This window comes from Trichosurus vulpecula, chromosome 1 (assembly GCF_011100635.1).
Source record: "Trichosurus vulpecula isolate mTriVul1 chromosome 1, mTriVul1.pri, whole genome shotgun sequence".
NCBI classification, from domain to species: domain Eukaryota; kingdom Metazoa; phylum Chordata; class Mammalia; order Diprotodontia; family Phalangeridae; genus Trichosurus; species Trichosurus vulpecula.
Window position 1 is genome coordinate 447625771 of NC_050573.1, and position 22571 is coordinate 447648341.

General features: G+C 37.0%; 1 protein-coding gene across 1 annotated transcript in view; it reads left to right on the forward strand.

Moving 5' to 3' along the window:
• The window catches only part of MSH3 (mutS homolog 3), a 202550-nt gene extending 181405 nt beyond the window's left edge, over positions 1-21145 (forward strand). Inside the window, exons 21-24 of the mRNA XM_036764612.1 lie at positions 9541-9727; positions 12075-12204; positions 18988-19162; positions 20702-21145. Of these exons, the coding sequence (XP_036620507.1) occupies positions 9541-9727; positions 12075-12204; positions 18988-19162; positions 20702-20789 (580 nt within the window). The 3' untranslated portion in view covers positions 20790-21145. The remainder of the gene's footprint in view (positions 1-9540; positions 9728-12074; positions 12205-18987; positions 19163-20701) is intronic.
• Positions 21146-22571: the final 1426 nt, after the last annotated feature.

The following is a 22571-nucleotide window of genomic DNA, read 5'->3' on the forward strand; positions in this document are numbered from 1 at the left end:
CAGAATTTTGCATTGTAATGGATACACTTTGTTGGAAGACTGTGTAGGATATTGCTTCCCAAGCCAGGTAAGTGTGGCATATTTCAAGGAATTCCAGGAATTTATGAGTGCCTGGAAGCCAGAGGATAATTAACCTGGGGATTAAGAGAATCTGCTATCCACAGTGGCCCAGATCTCCTTTCTCTTCCCTGTTTCATATCCTAGAACCCCATGTGCCCCTCCCCTAATACTTAACTTCCTTGCCCACAGCTGCCTTTCTTCCCTTTCCCTAAGGCTCAGAGATGGTGATTTAAAAGGAGGAGAAGGGCATCCCTAAAGCTGTAATTAGGCATTTGGGCTCCACTGCTTTAGTATACCCTTTCAAAACTTAATAGGAAGAAATTTCCTTGATCAAGTTGTCAATGAAGTATTCTTAACCATATAAAGCAGCTCATAAATTAATAAATTCCTTGGCTCCATTAATGCATTATTAACCGTTCCTGACCTATATAAGGGCTAGAAAGGAGGATTAGAAGGATTAAGTCTGCCTGTCACTCCTAAAAATATCCTGGAGGGTTTTTCCCCCTTAATCACATAACTACAACCTTCTGTGTAGCCTGAGCTGGCCAACTTTTCAGTACCTTTACCATGAAACCTAAGAAATTTCATCTAGGTTTTCTGTTACATTTGGGTGGGAATACATACAAGATGACAACAAAAATCAGGTATATGTTTGTTCATTTCATGTCAAAATGTTCTAGGCTTTCCTTCATTTCTAAAAAAAGCTTTCAAAATTTGAAACATTTAAAATTTATCACCTGGTATAGTGTCTGGCACATAGTTATGTGCTCAAATGATTTATGAATAAATGAAAATTTTAAACTAGAAAATGCATTATGTTGACTTAGTTTATTGGAAACATTTAGCACAGCTCCCTAACATCTATACTAAGATTTTAGTGAGTCACCAGCACCACTGTGAGCAGGGCATGTCATGAGATGCTACTGAAAGAAGTAAATCTAATAGAAAACTTGTTAGTCCCTGTCCCTAGAGGGCTAGAGATAGGACCAATACACATTTTAAAAAGAGACAATACTTAACAGATCTCAACTTACACTTAAATGTAGTAAAGTAGAAGGGAGACTGGTAGGAGAGTCAGATGTAGATGATAGTTTCCAATGTTTCACTGAGATGCTTTGGAACTTTAGGCCACAATCTCTCTCCTTTAAAATTCCTTCATCTGTTAAATGAGTGACTGGACAAGATGGTCATTAATGTCCATTCCAGCTTTCATGTTCTGGAATTCACAAGGTTTCTGAGCAGAAATTAATAATTGTGTAAAGTTACATAAGTGCTCAGGGGATGCTAATAAAGTTCGTGGAGATTAGTTTAATGAAAATTTTAAAGGAAAAAATAACAGAGTATGGCAAGACCAGAAAGAAGGGAGGGAGATTGTTGCATGCAGAGGTTTAAAAGCTGAATAGCAGCCTCTCTGGGCTTTAGTTTCCCATCTGTAAAAGAGGGTGGTTGGATTTTTAGGTCCCTTCCAGCTCTAAATCTGTGATCCCACATAGGATAAGCAAGGACCGCTGAGGAATTTGCAAGGGATGTGAGAGGCAATCAGAAGACTGGATTTGTGAGCCAAGGATCAGATGAACAAAATGATCCTTATGTGTTTGGCCTTATTAAGAAGCTGGATGGAGGCAGTTATGAACCTACTTAGCTCATTACTAAGGGCTGTGAACTTTTTTTTTTAAGACCTTCAGAAATCCAGTTTAGCACCATCAGTCCTACCATTGCATGAGGTGTCCTGACAAGAGAACAAGACTAGTTTTAGCCCTGACTTTGCCACTGTGTTTGTTATCTGGAGTCAGATACAACATCTTTCAGCCTCAGTTTTCCAAATGAGAAAGCAGAACTATAGATTTAGAGCTGGCAGGGACCTTAGAGGTCCGAGTCTGACCCCTTCTTTTTACAGATGAGGAAATTGAAACTCGAGAGGCCAGATGCCTAGGGTCACATGGCTGGTAAAGTCTGAAAGGGGATTTAAACCTGGTTCTTCCTGACTTCATGTCTAATCTGTTCACTGCCTACCCTTCCTCCTGTGTAAAGCACCTTGCATTTATATAGCTTGGGGAGCTGTATAAATGAATGTTTATTACTATGATGATGATGATGATGCAGCTAGAAGGCACAGTGGATAGAGTGCTGGGCCCGGAGGGAGGAAGATTCATCTTCCGGAGTTCAAATCCGTCCTCAGATTACTAACTGTGAGACCCTGGGCAAGTCACTTAACTCTTTTTGCCTCAGCTACTGCATCTATAAAATGAACTGGAGAAGGAAATGGCAAACCACTTCAGTGTCTTTGCCAAGAAAACCCCAAATGGGGTCACAAAGAGTCAAGCATTGAAGAGGGCCCAGAAGACACTGACAGGGATAGTTCTAAAAAAGGGGATGGTATAAAACCAGGAGTTTTAATAATAATAATAGCTGGTGTGTATATAGTATTTCATATTTGCAAAGCTTCTCTCATCTGATCCTCATAACTACCCAGTAAAGTAGGTGATAAACTGATCCCCATTTTAGAGATGAGGAAATTGAGATTGAGAAAAAGTAAGTGATTTATCCAGTATCATAGAGCCAATAAGTGTCTATGGTAGGATTTGAACTCAGATCTTCCTGAATCCAAATCAAGCACTAAGTAGGACTAAAAGTATTTTTTCTTTTTAAATCATATTTTGTTGAGACCAGTTTTGGTTTTAAAGCCAATAGTTTAGCATAGAGTAGCCTATTTAAAGCATGCCGTTTAATAATGTTTTAAATTAAATTATATCCTGTATAACTATGATGATAACTTTTTATACATGATTTTTCTCTTAGCTAGAGAATATGAAATAATAAGTTTGAGGTTATTTGCATAGTTTTCAATTAATTTCAAATACTGTTTTATTGTAATGCTAAACTTTCAGAGTAGAACATTAAAAGGTAATTTTAGTACCATAAAAAAAGATTTTAAAAGCTATTAACTTCCTTTCCAGTTCATATTTATTTTAATTTTATGGTTTTTGGAAATATAACCTTAGAAATATGCACAATGTCCACATGTATAAGGAAGAATAAAGGAACACTTTAGTCTTAATCCTACTTTCGTTACTTGCAACTTTTCTTTCAAATGACCTGTTAGTACACGTGGGAATTTTCCCCTCCACAAAAGTTTTAGTTTTTTGTGGGGTCATGAAGCATCGGGGACAACTAAAATGTCTGAACAACAAATGTTACAGTTTTTGAGTTACAAGAAACTCAAACACTGGAGCAGTTCAGTGACTTACACAATTCCATTTATCTAGTCGATTAATCCCATAACTGGGATTAAAACCCAGAACCACCAACTCCCTGTCTGCTGTAATACACTGACTTCTAATCAGTGCATTCCTGAAGTACTTGTGAAGGTGATTGCTAGTTATTTTTTAAATTAAATTTTTCTATCAATGAAAATCTGCCTTTTCTCCCTCTCACCCTCTCCCTGACCATTGAGAAAGATAGAAAAACAAAGCCCTTGTTATAAAACATATCTAGTCAGGCAACACAATTATGTTACCATATGTCACTAATATGTGAAAAACTGTCTTTATTCCTTTCTTTTCCACTGTCTTGGTTAATAGAAGAGAGAAGGCTGTAGTGAGAATGGATTGGGGTGGACCCAGAGGCAGGAGAGTCAAGGGCTTGGTGAGGAGCTGCATCAAGTGAAGGGAATGATACCAGCAGAGTGTTTGGGGGGGCGGATAATGGGAAGGAGACTGGTAAGTCTTGAATTAGGCCAGCCTTTGTGCGGTCAGGAGTAAAGCATGCAATAAAAGCTAATGGCATGAATGTAAGGAAGAAACCAATTGAAATTAGAAAGTGCAGTGGGGCTTGGGAATCATCTTGATGGGCATTGGGAGCAGAGAAGGATGTGCAGTATGGGGTGCCTCCAGGAAGAACCCTGTGTACCAGACAGCAGCATGAGGTTTTTTAGATGCTTAGGTAGTAGACTTCTCAGGGTGTACTTTATTTCACTGGCTTTACAATGCCCCAAACCCGCCTCATGTGTGACCAGCAAAGGGAGTGTGATATGGGTGTCTATGTTGCCCTGCAGACATACTAACTCATGAGCTCCATGACGCCTTCTGACAGCCTGTTCTGCCTTTCTAATGAATTTTGTTAGGTGAGGGAAGGATCGTACTGAATGTAATTTGTAACATTTCTCAAACACCCCCTTCTCTCCTCTGACAGTGAGACCCATCCTCATTGCCTCATGCCTAAATGATTGCAGTAGCCTGGGTTGGAGTCTCCCTGACTTGGGTCTCTCCCCACTACAATTCATTCTCCACGTAGCTGTCAAATTGATCTTCCTAAAGCACAGGTCTGACCATGTCATGCTCCTCCAGCTTATACCCCGCCATTCATTAAACTCCAGTGGCTCCCTATCACCTCTGTGGTCAGGCATTTTCACTGGCTATATCCCATGCCTGCAGTTCTCTTCTAACTCGTCTCTACCTCCTGGTTTCCTTTAAGTTCCAGGCCACCATACCTACAAGAAGCCTTTCCTGATCCCCTTAGTGCTAGTGCCTTCCCTCTATGGATTACTTCCAATTTGTCCTGTATGTCTCATTTGTACATAGTTGTTTGTATGTTGTCTCCCCATTAGACTGTGGACTATCCTTTGCCTTTCTTTGTATCCTGAAGGCTTAGCACATAGTAGGTGTTTAATATATATTTATTAATGGGCTAATTCTTCTATTGCCTAAAATAATCTTGGATAATAATTTAGCCATTTTGAAAAGCGAGTTAATTCTTTCAGTCTGTGCACTCACTAAATGATGCCTCGGTTGCTTTCAATTTTCTAATGGGTTTCAAAAAAGTTAATGCTGTACTCTAATATACTAGAGGGGGAGGAAGGAGGATTTCCAATGTGTTTTAAGTTCCATATGGTTTAAAGTTCCATTCATTTAGCAAGTTCCATTCATAAAAAGGACCAGTCTGTTTAGCTGAAGAAGGAAGATTAAGGGTATTTATGTTCTTTGATTTCCTTATATGGAAATGAGCAGGACTTCTGCCCTTGTTTTTAATATAGTATTGGGAAATGCCTGAATAAAAATAAAGGACTTCATGACTAAGCTGAACTTCAGTGAATGTCTGATTAAATGTCTGATTAAAATGCTGTTGAACATTTGGCCATTATCCTAATTCTTATGAAACTATTATGTGTGTATACATATATACATATAATTATATTCAGTGTGTTCATGATTGGATAATTCTTCTGTATCATCTCACAGCCAGAATCATATATAGACAAATCAATGTGAAGGTTAATTGAGTGTCAGACATTATTATTTTAAAGATTTCAAAGTAACGTTAAAGATTAAAAAGCTATTTTTCATATTGATATAAGCTTAGGAAAAGATTAGTAGGCATTAGTAAATTAAGATAAATAGCAATCCAAATACTCTTAGGTTAGCAGCTTTTCAGGGAAGCTTAAAAAAAAAAACCCTTGGGGTTACAGAATCTAGAGCCAAAGGGGACTTCAGAGATATCTCATCTTGTCCCACCTCTCCTCACTTTACAGATGAGGAAAACAACCACAGGTGAAAAGGTAATGTGTATAAACCTCACAGAAAAATCAAGACTTTCAATGCAACATGATATGGGGGGGTGGGGTGGCTTCTGTCCTGTGGGAATGATGAGGAATCATTCATTCAACAAATATTTATTATATTCTTGATTGCCTTGTAGTTTTGGGGCAATACATCTCATAGTCTTTGAGTTAGCCACACAGGTAGGAAAATGCTTGAGAAGCCTCCTGATCTAGTACACATGGTTTTTAAGCATAAAACCACAGTGAAGTATTATGTAGCCCACATTGGAGTGGAAGGGATGCCCATACGCCATGCTGCGGGGAATGAAAATAGAGTACCTCCTTTAAGCATTAGGTTAGGTCCAGCATGTTCCCAGAAGAAACCCTTTTGATGTACAGTCACCTTGATATTGAGCACATAGTTTATTTATTTGTTTATTTATTCATTTATTTATTTTACTAATTTCTTGTTAATAGCTCCATATTTATAGGACTTTGGGAGAAATTATATTACAAGCTGCTGAGATTTTCATTGTGTTCTCTGGAAACACATAATTGTTCTGGTGATAGACTTTTATGTCTGTCACCCAAGAATCACTCCAGCTAAATTCAGAAAGATTTATCACCAGGTTGGCTGCAGAATGATTTTTCAGCCACATCAACTAATGCTGGTAAGGCGTAGAGGAGTTGGCATTGTGTCAGTGGTAGGAGGACCTAAATGTATTTCACCATAGATCCATTGGGATATTACAGGGGTTCTCCACAAAGGGGTACTCTGCTGTCACGTGAGGAAAAGAAATTCACATAAACTTCTCGTTCTCTTCTGAGATCCAGAACCGCATATCTGACTGCCTATAGAATATGTTGTTGTTCATTCATTTCAGTTGTGTCCTCTCTGTGATCCCATTGGGGTTTTCTTGGCAAAGATACTGTAGTAGTCTGTCATTTTCCTCTCCAGCTCATTTTACAGATGAGGAAACTGAAGCTAATAAGGTTAAGTGACTTGCTCAGGGTCATGCTTAGTAATATCTGAGACTGGATTTGAACTCAGGTCTTCCTGACTCCGGGCCCAGATTTTTATCCACTGCACCACCTAGCTGCCTGATTGGATACGTCCAGCTGGCAATTCAGACTCAACATGGCCCCAAGCCAAAGCTTATTATTTTTTCCCTTTAAACCTATTCATTCTTCCATCAGTAGCACCACTGATCACCTTATCTCCCATGTTTAAGACTAGTCTTTTAATTCCTCCTGTTCTGTAACCTCTTAAGTCCTGCCAAGTCTTATTACACAAAATCTCTCACACCTCTCACTTCTACTTGGGCACCATCTTAATATAGACATTTCATTACCACTAGTCTTCTCAGCATCTTTCCATTTTTTCCTTCCTCCTGTCTTCTGTCAAAGTAATTTTTCATAGATCTACTTATGACCCCCCCAACCATACCCCACTGATGGATTTCAGTGACTCTTAACTAAAGTTTACCCACCTTTGTCTGACATTCAAGACTGTCCCCACCTTTCTAACTTTATCTCTTGAAATTTTTTTCAATTGCAAAAATCCATTTTCTCTCCCTCCTACCTCTTCACACCTCCAGTGGGGGTGAGGGGTAGGGGGAAATAAAAACAACCAAATCCTTTTAACAAATGTGCATAGTCAAGTGAAAAAAAATCCATCTTGACTGTGTTCAAAAATGTATATCTCATTCTGTGTTCTAGGTCCATCACATCTTTGTTAGGAGATAGCATGCTTCATCATTGCTCCTTGGAGGTGGTAGCTGGTCCTTGCATTTATCAGAGTTGGGTCTTTCAAAGCTGTTTATCTTTACAGCGGCGTCCTTCTTGAATCAATTGTTCTCTTTTTATTCATTCGTGCCTAAGTTATGTATCCATTTGGAGCTTGTCTTAGTATGTGGTGTGATGTGTTCATTTCAATCTGATATATGACGACTGCTTTTCAGTTTGCACAGCAATTTTTGTCAAACAGTGAGTTCTCACCACAGTAAGTAGGATCTTTAGGTTTATCAAGTGCCAGACTACTGTGATAATTTGCTTTCTATATGTTCTGTACCTATTAGAATCTGTTCCTCTGATAAACATCTCTTTCTTACCCAATACAAAATTGTTTTGACGATTACTGCTTTGCAGTATAGTTTGAGCTCTGGAATTGCTAGGGGTCCCTTTGCTACTTTTTTTCATTATTTCCTTTGAGAATCTTGAACTTTTGTTCCTCCAGGCAAATTTTGTTATTATTTTTTTCTAGCGCTATAAGGTAATTTTTTGAGAGTTTGATGGATATGGAACCGAATAAGCAAATTAGTATTGCCTACCCATGAGCAATTAATATTTCTCCAGTTATTTAAGTCTGTCTTTGTGTCTATAGAGAGTGCTTGGTAGTTAGTTGTATTCATACAGTTCCTGCATGTATGACTTAGCAGATAGACTCACAAGTATTTTAATTATTTTAAAAGTAATTTCTTTATCTCTTCCTGCTGGATTTTGTTGGTAATAAGCAGAAATGCTGATGATTTACATGGATTTATTTTATATCCTGCAACTTCACTGGTTATTGTTTCGATTAATGTTTAATTGATTCTCTTTCTCTACAGTTCTCTAAGTAAACTGTCAAATTATATTCAAAAGTGGTAATTTTGTTTTCTCTTTTCCTCTGCTTATTCCTACAATTTCTTTTGTATTATCGCTACAGCTAACATTTCTAGTATATCCCAGTAGTGGTTGATATTAAAGATGATGGATATCTTTGCTTTACTCCTGCTCTTATTGGAAACTCTTAGTCGATCTCCATTCTATATAGAGCCATCTCTTGGTTTTATATGGATGCTACTTACCATATTGAGGAAAACTACTTTTATTTCTATGTTTTCTAGTGTTTTTAACAGGATCGGGTGTTGTATTTTGTCACAAGCTTTTGCTACATTGTCGTATAATTACATATTTTTGTTGTTCTTATTACTAATACGATCTATTATGTTGCTAGTTTTCCTAGTATTGAGCTAGTCTTGCATTCCTGGCATAACACTAGGCTGATCGTAGTGTATAATCTTTGTGATATGTTGCTGTGGTTACCTTGCTAATATTTTAATTAAAATTTTTAATTCAGCATTCTTTAAGACTACTTAGTCTCTAGCTTTCTGTTTTGACTCTCTCCGGTTTAGGTCTGAAGACTATATTTGCATCACAGACGGAATTTGTTAGGACCCCTTCTTTTCCTATTTTTTCAAAGAGTTTATGTAATATTGGAACCAACTTTGTCTGTTACTACCCACTTCCCCATGTTATGTGTTTCACTCAATCTAGTATACTCTCTGTAGCCTAATTGTGCCCTGCTTTTTCCCACTTCATTCCCTCAATTCATGGTGTTCATTTGTTGTTTGTCCTCTTCAGCTGTTGAATTTCTATTGTGACACACCAATCTTATGGAATATTGTTGTACCATAAATTTGATATGAAGAATACAAAGAGAGGGGAGGGGTTTCACATAACTGATACAGCAGTGAGAAAAACAAAATCAGAACAGAAGTAAACATTATTTTTAAAGCTTACATATGTATATATCTATGGTTTTTTTTTTAATTTAACATGTTTCTGTCAGTCCTTTATAGTCAAACTTAAGTGCCTCTTTCTCCATGAGTCCTTCCCTTAACCTCTCCACTATCAGCAACAACCTTTTCCCTCTCAGACCTCACAAAACAAGCTTTTGTACCTCTTCTAAATATCCTGTTTATGTCTTATTTTGCATTTATCAGTGTATATGTTAGGTCTGTAGAGGGACCATAGAAACTTTCGGTCTCCTTTGCCTCTAGCATATAAACACATACAGCCACTTACTTCATATTTGTTGAATTTAAGTGAAGTCCAAGGGGAAAATAGTACTTACTATTTTTACTAAAATCTTACTATTTTTACTAAAATCTTACTTGTAGGATGGGAGCTGCGGATAACATATACAAGGGACGGAGTACCTTTATGGAAGAACTGACAGACACAGCAGAGATCATAAGAAAAGCAACGTCACAGTCCCTAGTTATCTTAGATGAATTAGGAAGAGGGACAAGCACCCATGATGGAATCGCCATTGCTTATGCTACTCTGGAGCATTTTATTCGAGATGTAAGTAGTTGCATTTTCTTTATAAAATGTGTATATGGCCTCAACACCCTAGATTGAACTCTTCAAACCTAGCCCTTAAACTTTCTAAAAGTAACAGCTACCACTTATAATTGATTTTTTAAAAATAATTGACTGTAGGAGTACATGTTCATAAGATTATCAATTAGAGCTCTATGGAACCTCAGAGGCCATCTAATGTGACCTTTCATATTTGGACTGGAAAACTAAAACGTATTTTTGAGATTGTGTTTGTCATTAAAATTGCATACACTGAATATCATAGGCTGTGGTTTCCTTTATGTCATTTAAGGATATTCAGTTTTTGATGTTGTTTTCTTCAATTTCTTTTAGAGTCCTTGTGTGTTCTCTACAGGAGAGTTTCTTCTTCTTCTTCTTTTTTTTTTTGGCAAGGCAGTTGGGGTTAAGTGACTTGCCCAAGGTCACACAGCTAGTACATGTGCCAAGTGTCTGAGGCCGGATTTGAACTCAGGTCCTCCTGACTCCAGGGCTGGTACTCTACTCACTGCACCACATAGCTGCCCCTACAGGAGAGTTTCTAGCTACATTTCCATCCATACTTTTTTCAGTACTTTCACAATCTATGACTTTGTCAGCATGGATTCTTCTTCCATTCTTGCAGATTATAATTCCCTTATAACTTAGTAGACTGTCTTCAAGAATTGTTGTGGCCAAAAAATTTCATCCCATCATGGCCTGCTATGTGATGAGCTTTCCCAAACCAAACTAGAATTGCTTCTCAGCCTTTTGGCTAAGATCAAGTTTGTCCAAACCTAGCTAGAGTAGTCCTTGTAAAACAGACATTCGCTCCATCACTGAGAGCATTCTCTAAGCCCTTTTACCTTGCTGCACTATGCTATAGTCTGCACAAGAAGTGTGAGATATGCAGCCCAGACCAGATTAAAAGGTAACTGGGAAATATTTAACAAAATAAATAGAAACACAATAGAACAGATTAATATTACATTTTAAAACTAAGTCAATATATGGCCCACAGGGTTCCTAACATATAGAATAGTGTTTTCTGTATTTGAGTTTGACACCAGTGGCTTATGCCATTCTCATATAGCATTGAAGAATCCAGAATTATCTCCGCACCTTGATGAGGCATCAAATTGAGATTTAATGGAAGATTTCCATCTGTATTACTTTCTAGATATTAGTCCTTGGCAACCTCAAAATTAGAAGTAGAAAGCCTTGAAAGAATAGTAACAAGAAAGCCAAAGCTCAAAGTAAACATGAAGAACAACAAAGATGTTACATGTGATTGCAAAAAAAAAAAATAAACCAACAAAAAAAGGATCCTTGCTCTTAATGAAGGAGGGAGTCATAGGAGCTAATATGTAAGGAGTGTTCTGCAAGAAAAATAACTTACAAAAGATTAAAAAAATCACCATTTGGCTCATGTGTTTTTGTAACTGAAATTTACCTGCCTTGACATCTGGTTTGTCATTTTTAATTTTATTTTTAATGAGTCTTCTCCATCTGTTTAAAGTGAAGATCAAGAACATTTTTCTAATTGTGATAGAGGCCAAGCCTGTCATGGCCCACTTACTATGGCTTCCATAATCCTAACATGATAAAAAACAAACAAGTCTGACTAACATTATCAGAACTAGTCAGAACTAATGATTGAAATGATACAATATGATACTGAATTGAACATGCTACTTCTAATTTTGATTTTTCAGGATTACTAATTTAACTTTATCTTAAAGAAAAATTAAATCTAATGAAGACTAAGTAGTTTGAAATTATACGTGTATGTGTGTGTATGTGTGTGTGTGTGCGTGCGCGTGCATGTGTGTGTATTTAACTGTAGAGAGCTAGAGATTTCTATATCTACCTAGATTTATAGATCTCATATATATCTATCTAGTGACAGATATATATATACAAACACACATATTTATACATATCTGTGTGTATGTACACACACACACACACACACACACACACACACACACACACACACCCCAATCTCCCCCAGCCTTTTGCAAATCCATTTTACAAATCCAGGTGGAAGGCCTCATAGTGTGAGAAGGTACACTATACCTTCTTGCTAGAGATATGAATGAAAGGGGAGTGTGATCATGGTTAACATCTACATGATTGATACTGCCGGCTTTCAAGAAGCCCTCGATTGCATAGCTCGCATGTTCTGATTTCATTTCATAATGCAAATGGTATTCTATTAGCTATTGGTCCTTGATTGAGTTTCATTATTTCCAGTCCTATCTATGTTATCACTTCCTACAAGAAAGGATTTCAAAATAAGTTTACAAAATTGAAAATGTATCTTTACATGTTATTTATTATATCATTTTAGGTGCAGTCATTGACCCTGTTTGTCACACATTATCCTCCTGTGTGTGAACTAGAAAAAGCATATCCACAGTGGGTAGGGAACTACCACATGGGATTCCTTATTAATGAAGATGAAAGTACACAGAAACCAGGTATGAAATATTCCCTGCAGCAGATTAGCAGGTCCCAACTTAAGTTTCAGTTTGATTGGAACTTTTATAGGAATATGGACTTTTTTGTTTATTAATATTAGTTCCTTATTATTATGTGGAAATATTGACCTCCCCTAAATTTCTGTTGTACAGCAGCTAGCTGGCACAGTGAGTAGAGCCCTGGGCCCAGAGTCAGGAGGACCTGAGTTCAAATCTGGTCTCAGATACTTACTAACTGTGTAACCCTGGGCACGTCACTTAACCCTGTTTGCCTCAGTTTCCTCATATGTAAAATGAGGTGGAGAAAGAAATGGCAAACCACTCCAGTATCTTTTTTTTTTTTTAATTTTTGGAGGGGGAAAGGCAGGGCAGTTGGAGTTAAGTGACTTGCCTAAGGTCACACAGCTAGTGAATGTGTCAGGTGTCTGAGGTTGGATTTGAACTCAGGTCCTCCTGACTTCAGGGCCAGTGCTCTACTCACTGTGCCACCTAGCTGACCCCCACTCCAGTATCTTTGCCAAGAAAATCCCAAATGAGACCTCACAAGGAGTTGATACAACTGAACAACAGTAACAAAGTCCTATTGTAATGCCTAATTTGGGTATTTAGAAGACATTGGGTGCTTAAATACAACCCCAGCCAAACAGAAGTTTTGTTGGTTTCCACCATTGCTTTATGTACCGTAGCAGTGGTGGACTAAATTTTTTTCTTTCAAGGACCAGCGTGGTTAAGTTTGGAGAATCTCATTGCCCAGTTGTCTTCCAGGTGATGAGTTTTTCACAACTCCGAAAGCTCATCTGCTAAGTTGTACAAAGGTTGAGATCTGTTAATGGAGGGAGTACCTGTAATAACAAAATTATGGATGTCTGAATTACTACTTTGTCCTGTGTTTGCATAGCCTCATGTACCTCTATCCTGAAAATGGGCAGAGGCAGGGGACCTGAAAGTAAAAAAAAAATTAATATAGGAGGGAATTAGAAAAAAATAGAAAACAGGATGCCTTAGCTGATACTGCTTCATACTAAGGCACATTTCCAGCAAATGTTCCAAGTAGGAGAAAGGGGCCCTGAATTTATTGATGGCATTTAGAGTCGATCTTTTTGTGGTTAGAAATGAACTGTATTATTGAATTAATTATATACATTATTAGGCTCTTTGAAAATAGTTTCATTTATGTGATCAGATAACTTGCAGCATTAATGTTTTATTACTGCAGTCCATCTGGAACATAATATACATAAATGCAGCTGCTCCCACACCTTTAACAAGGTAAACAAAAAGCAAGCAGCCCCATTGCAAATGAAGCAGACAACTGATAGAATTCCAAGGAATAGCTGTGTGGGCACACGTGCGCACACACACACACACACACAATTTATAAATGTTTTTTTCTTGCCTTGGGGACCCAACTGGATTTATGTTCATGTGTGTCTCCTCCAAGTTTCCCTGTCTCCTCTTCATTCATGAGTAGCGGGTAAAATAAGTGCCTAAGACCCAATGATGCATCACTCAACAGAATCTTATAGACACACATTTGTGGAAGTTAATTTACCACTAGAAAGTACTATATTGTTATTCATCTTTGAAACCTGGGATGAGACTTTTCTTAGGAAGTTTGATCAGTCAAAAAACTTTTTAAGGTGTTTACCTTAATTATTACTCTTATAGAGATAATCCATTTCATGAAAATGAGCCTCAGTAGCCCATAGAAATACAGCACTAATACAACTACAAATAAAACATCCTTCCATAATTTTAACTGTGAAGGTATGATGTCTTTGACATACACAACTATTTCATGCTTTAATATATGGTTTAATGAGTTTCTGTGACCACCCTTTCCTTCCTCTCCCCGACCAAAAAAAAAGAGCATGAAACATCAGCCTTGAAATCATAAGTTTCTCTGAATTTATTTAGACTGGTCTTCAGATGACAGTTTATTATTGGGCTTATATTCAAAGCTTCAACATCTTGGTAAGACCCGCTAGTTCTCTAGGCATAGTATTGGAGAATCTAGAGTAATCTCCAGCCCTCAGAGAAGCATTGAAATAGGACTTTTGTTTCAGGGTATTATTATATTATGTATTTTGGCACACATGCAATGAATATTACACAAATGTAGCATAGTGTTTTATAATATATACAGTTCATTTACATTTTAACTTAACCATATAATAATTTCTTTAAGTCCTCAGACCTGGCACAGTGCTTCTGTGAATAGTTTATGTATTAAATTGAGAAATTACTCCTCTTCTAGATCACTGCAGAATTCACCAGGCAGGCATAGGTGTTCAAAATAGAAAAATATTGATAGACCTAAAAAAAGATCAGGAAGTTGAACTAAATCAAATAAAGAAATAGATCTGCACGAAATTTAAAAGCAGGTGGCACAGTGCATAGAGCACCAGACCTGGAGTCAGGAGGACATGAGTTCAAATCTGGCCTCAGACACTTATTATCTATGTGATCCTGGGCAAGTCACTTAACCTCCATTGCCTCCAAAAAGAAAGAAAAACAAAAAAGAAATTTAAAGGCAGCCTCTGCTTTTTATCACAATGCATTACTGGAAAATGACCTATAGCAATAATTATACCTCCTCATAGGAACATGTATTGTTCAAGTATTATTCTTTGTCTACTTCTCAAAGGACTTTAACTTGTTTACACATTAATAATATTCAGAAGGCTAATAAAATGGCCCATCTAATGGGAACAAAAGGAATAGATGCCCCCAGATGGCTAGGAAGCTCAGTGGCTATAGAGTGTTGGATGAGGAGCACAGTCAGGAAGACCTGAGTCCAGATCTTAACTGCTCTCAAACTCAATGAAATAAAATAGAGGCAGTGATAGCACCTGCCTCACAAGGTTGTTGTGAGCATCAAATGAGACAGTTCAGATAAAACACTTTACAAAACTTAAAGTACCATGTAAATGATGAGATGAGTTGGCAGCAACAGTTTGGCATTGAATTAGGCTCCTAAATTTTTTGGTAGGTAAGGCAAAATAGGAAAATGTTGTAACTAGAAGCTGTGAAACTGTTGCTAGGAGCTCAGTATCAAATAAATTTGGGTGGCTAGGAGGCACAGTAGATAGAGTGCTGGGTCTAGAGTCAGGAATTCTCGTCTTCCTGAGTTCAAATCTGGCTTCAAACACTTCCTAGCTGTGTGATCCTGGACAAATCACTTAACCTTGTTTGCCTCAGTTTCCTCATCTGTAGAATGAGCTGGAGAAGGAAATGGCAAACCGCTCTAGCATCTTTGCCAAGAAAACTCCATAATGGGGTCATAAAGAGTTGGACACGACTGAAATGACTGAACGACAACAAATCAAATAAATGAAGAAACACGGTCAGCAACGTGTCATAAAATCAGAGATAAAAGTAAAAGAATTTTACTGGCATTCAAAATAATAAAATTGTGCTCTAGTCTATTTTTGTTGTTGTGTTCTAAAGACCTGTGATTTCTTCCTTATAGGAAGTTCCCTTGAAAAAACTCCATCTAACACCACAGATCTACAAGTTAAAGTCTTAATGGGTTGTCTGTGGCCCTCAAAAGTTAAATGACTTGTTGAGGGTCAAACAGGCAATGTGTTGAAGGTGGGATCTGAACCCTGCCCAGGTCTTGACTTCAAGGCTGGCTCTCTGTCTGCTAGGCCAGGCTCCAACCTGAGAAGCAGAAGTCATCATAGCCCAAAAACATTCACTCATGAACTGACCGTTTATAAAACGAGTCCATGCTCAACCCTCCTGCTTAATATTTACTCTATCTCCACGGATTTCAACTGCCTTGTCAGTCCCTTGCTGATTGTCAGGAGGAACTTCAAAAGAGGATGATTTGAATATGAAAGGAGAAATAGAGGACTTTGGGGAAATGGATGAAGCTCTCAAATATTTTTATAACAAAGACCCTCTTTATGAGCGTGCTATATAAGTCAAATATGATAAACATTATATTGTGTTGTCATACAATTTTGTTGGAAAAATTATGCCCCCCTCCCACCCAAATCAACACAATTCATTACTCTAAAAATTAGCAAACGGTTGCAGTCATTACCTATGTCTTGCTAAATAAGGTAGACTTATTTTAATAATTTTAGTTTCATTTTTCAAAGTAAAATAACAATCATAACCTTTTGTTCTACCACTTACTCTAAAATATTGGTAAATGAATTAACTTTTAGTGGTCTTTTCCCATATTAATTATCCTAGGATAATGAGGACAACAGATGAAAACTACGACTCAACGATAGCAGATTTCCTGCAAGAATTAAATCCTTAATTTTCGCAGGGGTAACGTGCCTAGAAAATGGCCTAAAGGTCAACAACAGGAATATCGATACATTGAACCTATCAGAAATAGTGTGTTAGGTTCTTGTGAACTGTAAGCTTTAGCTAGAGATTTCTGAAATATACTTCTCTGCCTGCAGTTCTTTATAACAGAACATTCTCACAATATTCCCTTTTCGTAATGCAGTAACCATGAAATAACCCACAAAGTGCTGAGTTGAGGAGAGGCAGCATGGACAGGATGGGAAGGGTCAGTGGTGTCAGAAGAACCCCAAAGTAAAAAAGGGAAATGGGGGATCTGCCATCTCTGATCTCCCTTTCTACAGTTGAACTGTCCCCTACATATGCTGTTCCTGTGAGGCTCTGTCCAAAGGGCTCTAACCAGCCCTGCCCAGCCAGCATGTGAGAGGTTACTTGAGCACTTTCTGGAACAGATTCATGAGCACTTTTACAAATACTTTCTTCTTTTTTGTGGGTATAAACTTGTGCTCATTGTGCCTCTCATTTTTTTCTCTACTGAGCATAGCTGGGCATTTGTGTGGTTGCCAGAACGAAAGTTAAATGCCCAGATGTTGAGGACTGACTGTAATTATAACAACTTAGCCCCTTTATGAAAGTTAACAAGTATCTATTAAGCACCTCCTGTGTACCAGGCATTGTGCCAAAGGCTGGCAATACAAGTAAATATTTAGTCTCTTAGACTTCTCTCGCCAGCCTTTAGCACAGTGCCAGGTACGTCGTAGGTGCTTAAATGTTTTTGACGTCTATTATTCTCAGACCTCTTTCAGAGATCAAAGTCTTCACCTTTCCAGTTATTAGAGAATAAAAAGATTTCTCGCAGATTCCGATTTCATTTTGCCTATCTGATTAACTCTTTGTGACAATACAAACTTTTTCCTGTTTGCTATAGAAAGCCCTGTGTAGAATCCACTTCACTCTTGAGTGAAGTCCTTTTTTTTAATCATCCCTCACTCTCTCTCTTCCCAGTGATGTAACTATTTCTAAGATTGGGGAAAAGAGGGCACTAGTTAGTTGGCAAAGGTTTCTCTATGCTTAGGCTTCAGTCTGCCCCCACCTACTTCCTCACCTGTCCTTTGTTGTCTTGATTTTTTAATTTAAAAAAATATTCTTAGCTCTTTGTAATGGAGAACTTGAGTTTCTGTATTCCTCAGAGTCAGCATTCTTTTCACCTCCCACTCCTGGCAGCCACCATTAGGAAGGTATTATTTTCCTCTTCCTAAATAGTGAGAGAAAAAGATGATGGAAAATTCCATTGTACTTTTCTCTGTCAAGCTAGATTCAGTTCATGCTTTGAACTGTTTTGGTTTTCACCTGTTGAAAAGAGCAAAACATGCTGGATTCTCATATTTGTGGTTTTTTATCTTGAGCGTGATCTACAGGGGTTTAGTTAGTGAAGGACCAAAAAGAATTTGTTATAAGATGGTGCCAGCAAAAGACCTGAAGGCCTTGCAAAGCTTCAGTATTTTTGTTAAAAGTAGGTTGTTAACAGGATTCTGTGCAGGAAAATAATAAGTGGTAAGGTTAATAATAACATTTTTAAGTTTTAAAAAGTTATTTTAAAACCAAATAAAAATAGTTAATAAAAACTACTCATTTTGGAGATTAAAAGTCAAGTTTGAAATATGATGACTGCAATTTGAACCACATTACAGGGTAGTTTAGCAGAGCAAACTTGCCATTTATCCAGAATGCAAGCAACTAGAATGTTCAAATAGCATAGAATTTTTCCCCTTCTGGTCACATTATATAGGGCATTTATATTCATAAAGAGACCTGTAACAGGACAGGATCCCAATGTGCTTTCTGATTAATCTAAAAAGATTAAATTATCTTCATCATGGTTTTTTTAGCCTTATTAATTTTATTATATTGTAATCTTTGAAAAATAATAATATGTGATTAATATGTTAACTCTCAGTTAACCAGATTTTTTTCATTAACCAGAAGGCCTCATTCCTATATATTGAAATTGTACAGGTTGTCTTACAGAAAAAGAGAGAGAGAAATGATTCTAGTATGCTTTCAACCATTATCTCTCATCTCCGTTGTATTTAACGGCAAATTTCCCAAAGGTGAAGAGTTTTTTTTTTTCCTACATTGAATTGTTATAAATCTGATGCAAACACATTATGTGTAGCTACAATTCAGTTTCCTCATCTGGAAAATTAAGTAGTAAGGCTAGATTTGATTTCTAGAGTCCCTTCTAACTGAGAATTTGTGAATTAAGATGTCCTCAACACAAAAATATTATCATAGCAAAATTTATCCATTTTACAGAGTTGTGGGAAAAAAGATAAAATGGTATATGACATATTATGAACAAATATAGTTTTTTTAGGTTGTAAATTTTAATAAATGTTAAGAAAAAATAATAGCATTTTCAATCTAATTAATCCTTTGATTTTTTTTTTCAGTTTCCTAATGTGGTTTTTTTCCCAATCTATTTTTCTCCCTCCCCCCTCTTCTTTTCTGCTGTAGGTCAGGAAGATGAGGAAATCCCGGACTTTGTTACTTTTCTTTATCAAATAACCAGAGGAGTTGCTTCAAGGAGCTATGGACTAAATGTAGCCAAACTAGCAGATGTCCCTGGAGAAATCTTAAAGAAAGCAGCTTACAAATCAAAGGAACTTGAGAGATTAGTCAATGTGAAAAGGTCAGAATTATCCCACTGTACTTTTAACTTTGTAATGAAACTATCAGATGGGAACAGGGGGGAGGGGACTGTCCAATAAATGAACATACAGGGTAGCTTCTAGTACTTCCCCAGATACCCTGAGAAACGTCACTAAGATAAAAAGAAAAATAGCCCTTGTGAACACCCACATGGAACTCTTACTGCCTTTAATCACAGATTTAAAATTAGGATTTTTTAGTCATTCCTGTAAGGACTGAAATGAATCACTTAAAATATACAAATGGAAGTACATAAGAAATTATTGAAGGTAGAAAAGCACTTCAAATCTATAACTTTTTGTTTTAGCCATTTTTAAAATTAAGATTATAGGAGGAAACTTGCCAAAATAATTGCATAATTAATTTAAACTGAATTATCCTTGAGTATATTGCCCATTTTATAGATTAATTCCTTACTTATTTAAATATTCTTCTAGAGTTAAAATTAGATTCTTTTAGCCTTTTATACAAACATAGCTGCAATCCAGAGTACTGTGTAAACAAGTTTTAACAAAAATGGTTTTACTGCCTACATAGCACAGATTTTTCCCTATCAATCAAACTCAATCCTATGATTTGCATGTATAACTGACTTGGGGTTAGTGGATCTGTATTTTAATCTCAGTTCTGCCAGTTGCTACTTGCATGATCTTCGACAAGTTATTCCATCTCTCTGGCATGAGTTTCCTCATCTATAGAATAATTGGGTGACCTCTAAGGTCCCTTCACTCTCAGTCTATGAACCGATGCACAACTCTTACTTTGGTCCCACTGTTCCAAAGTCAGCACTGACTCTTCATTCCATCTTGTATCACCGCCTAGTAATTAACAGTGGAGTGACTTCTGCCTTGTTCTAGAAAACATTGCACCTCAACCAAGATTCCTGTTATTCACAGTTCATTCACCATGGAACTATTAGTTGGCTTCCTCTCTACCTGAAATACTAAATGAAAGGAGATCACAGCTGCGTAATAATCGAGGCCCCTTCCCAACAATCACAAGTAGCCTTGACTGAATATTTTCCAGAGAGAAATTTATAGGAACCAATTATAAGTCTGGGTTCTGTAAGATTATTTTAGAATCAAGTGTACTGCAAAGTTCAAAGATAAATTTTAAGTCTCCTGTGTGCTTTATTGAGTTTTTTCCCCCAAGGAACCACAACAGTGAAATCTTGGTAGAAGATACAAAACCGGTTACAGAGAAGATGACAGCTTCCACATGCTGTTATTTAGAGCTTATAACTTACAAGTAACAAAATCTATAGATTACTTATAAAAACTTTAGCTCTTCTGCTTGGGATATAAAATTGCTTTGATGAGAAATGAGCCTGGAGTTGAAAAATTAGCCTGGTTGCTTGCATCTGGCAAATTGTGATATAAAACAAATATTTGGTAATTTTCCTCTCTAGCCAGCATACTGTTCTCAGCAACATTTGTTTTCATACCATCGGTATTTTCACCAGCATCATTTTCAAGATCTGAAATGACATATTTTGTGATTTTTTTTCTCCCCTTCCTAGAAAAAGGCTGAAATCTTTTGCAAAACTGTGGAATGCGGCTGATGCTACAGAATTACAAGAATGGACAAACATGCTTGAAACTGAATGAACTTCAGCCTGTTGTTGCTGTCTGAAATGGAGAGTAACATCAGTGTATAAAAATAAAATGCTGAAAATGCAGTTCAAAACAGAGTAACAAGCCTAACCCTACATGATATTCAGATTGTTTTAAGACAAATGAGAGAGACCACGGAATTATGTTCAGTGTGGTTTTTTGATTGAAATGGAGAGACATTCTAAGCAGAAAGTCTTTTACCAGATTCTTAGCTCCTAGACTTTTAAATGAAAGTATAAGCCATAGTTTTGCGTATGAAAGATGTGTGCTATGCAACTAGACAACTGCTTGGCTAAGAAAGTTCTGCAGAAAATTTTTTTTTTACGTACATTAATAAATAGTATAAATGATGTTCTTGTACTTGGTTTTTGGTAGGTATAAACTGTTAATTCACATTTCTTTGGTTTCCATCCAAGAGAACTGCTCCTGAGTGGCTGAAGTATGACAGGCAAAATCTACAGTGCCATTTAGAATCAGTTGCTTTGGGGACACCATCACTTTTATGACCCAGAAAACAAGAAAGTGTAATTGGTGAGCATTAGAAAAGGAAAAATTAGATCTCAAGGAACAAATAACTCAGGAAAGATAATTTGAAGTGTGGAAAAAATTTAATTGTGATCACAAAGTTCACATAGTTTTAAGACTGTTGGATAATTTATTCATTTGGTGTGGTATAGCAGGGTGGCCAGAGAACTGGCTTTGAGTGGTATCTCTGACACACACTGGATGTGTGACCTTGGACAAATCACTTAATCTCTAGGTTCCAGGGAGTTTGCAGAGGCTGTAAATTACAGATGATTTGTCATAGGTGGGAGGGGAAGGAAGTTTCTTTTCTATACTTGGAATTCCCCACACTGATGAAGTCATAGTAGGTCTTTAGCTTCCTTCCCTATCCCCAGCCCACTCCAAGAAGCAAACACAGATTTATTAAACATCTACTACAGATAATGCCTGAAGCTGAAGAGGCTTTTCTTCTAGTGATGATGGTATCATGATACATTTTTTTAATTTTAGGAAATTTTTTAGGTAAAAGAAGATTTATATTTGTGTTTAATTAATAAACCCAAGACTATCACACTAACCTAGCCATGTATTACATACATAGATATGTGTGATTAAGTAATTAATTCATTAATTAATACCATAGGCTAAATGGAATGGATTATTCCTCAGTCTTGAAAGTTTCATACTTCTTAACTATCCCTGGAGCATTTTAGACTTCATAAATATAGCCCTTTCTTGTGGCTTGTGGCTCACTACAAATTGTAGGTCTTTTTTTTTCTATAGCACTTGTGTCTCAATTCTCATGTCTGTTTTTTTGTTGTTCTTATGGATATTATCATGCCTTTGCCTTAAGGAATTACCTCCTGTTTCCTATAGTGTATACAACCCTGCCTAATCTAGGTCTTCTCCAGACTTGATGAACATGCTGTCAGTGCCTTTATCCATGTTACTGGTTTTTAACAACAACAACAACCTCGTCTCAAAATAGATTGTTGGAACATAGCAGTTGATATGCTTTCTCAAGTCATGAGATCATGGAGTTGGAAGGGAATTTTGAGGCCACATGGTTCAGCTTCTTATATCTACTGATCAGAAAACGGAGGACCAGAGAGGTTGTATTATACCCAGAGTCACATAGGCAGTAAGTGTGGGTGCTAGTGTTTTGACTCTGACCTTTCTACTCCCAGCCTCTGTAAAGTTCTGGCATGATTATTTCTTTGATTCCATTAGCCTTCTCCGGTTACTTTAAGGCAAAGAGTCTGTGGAGTTGTT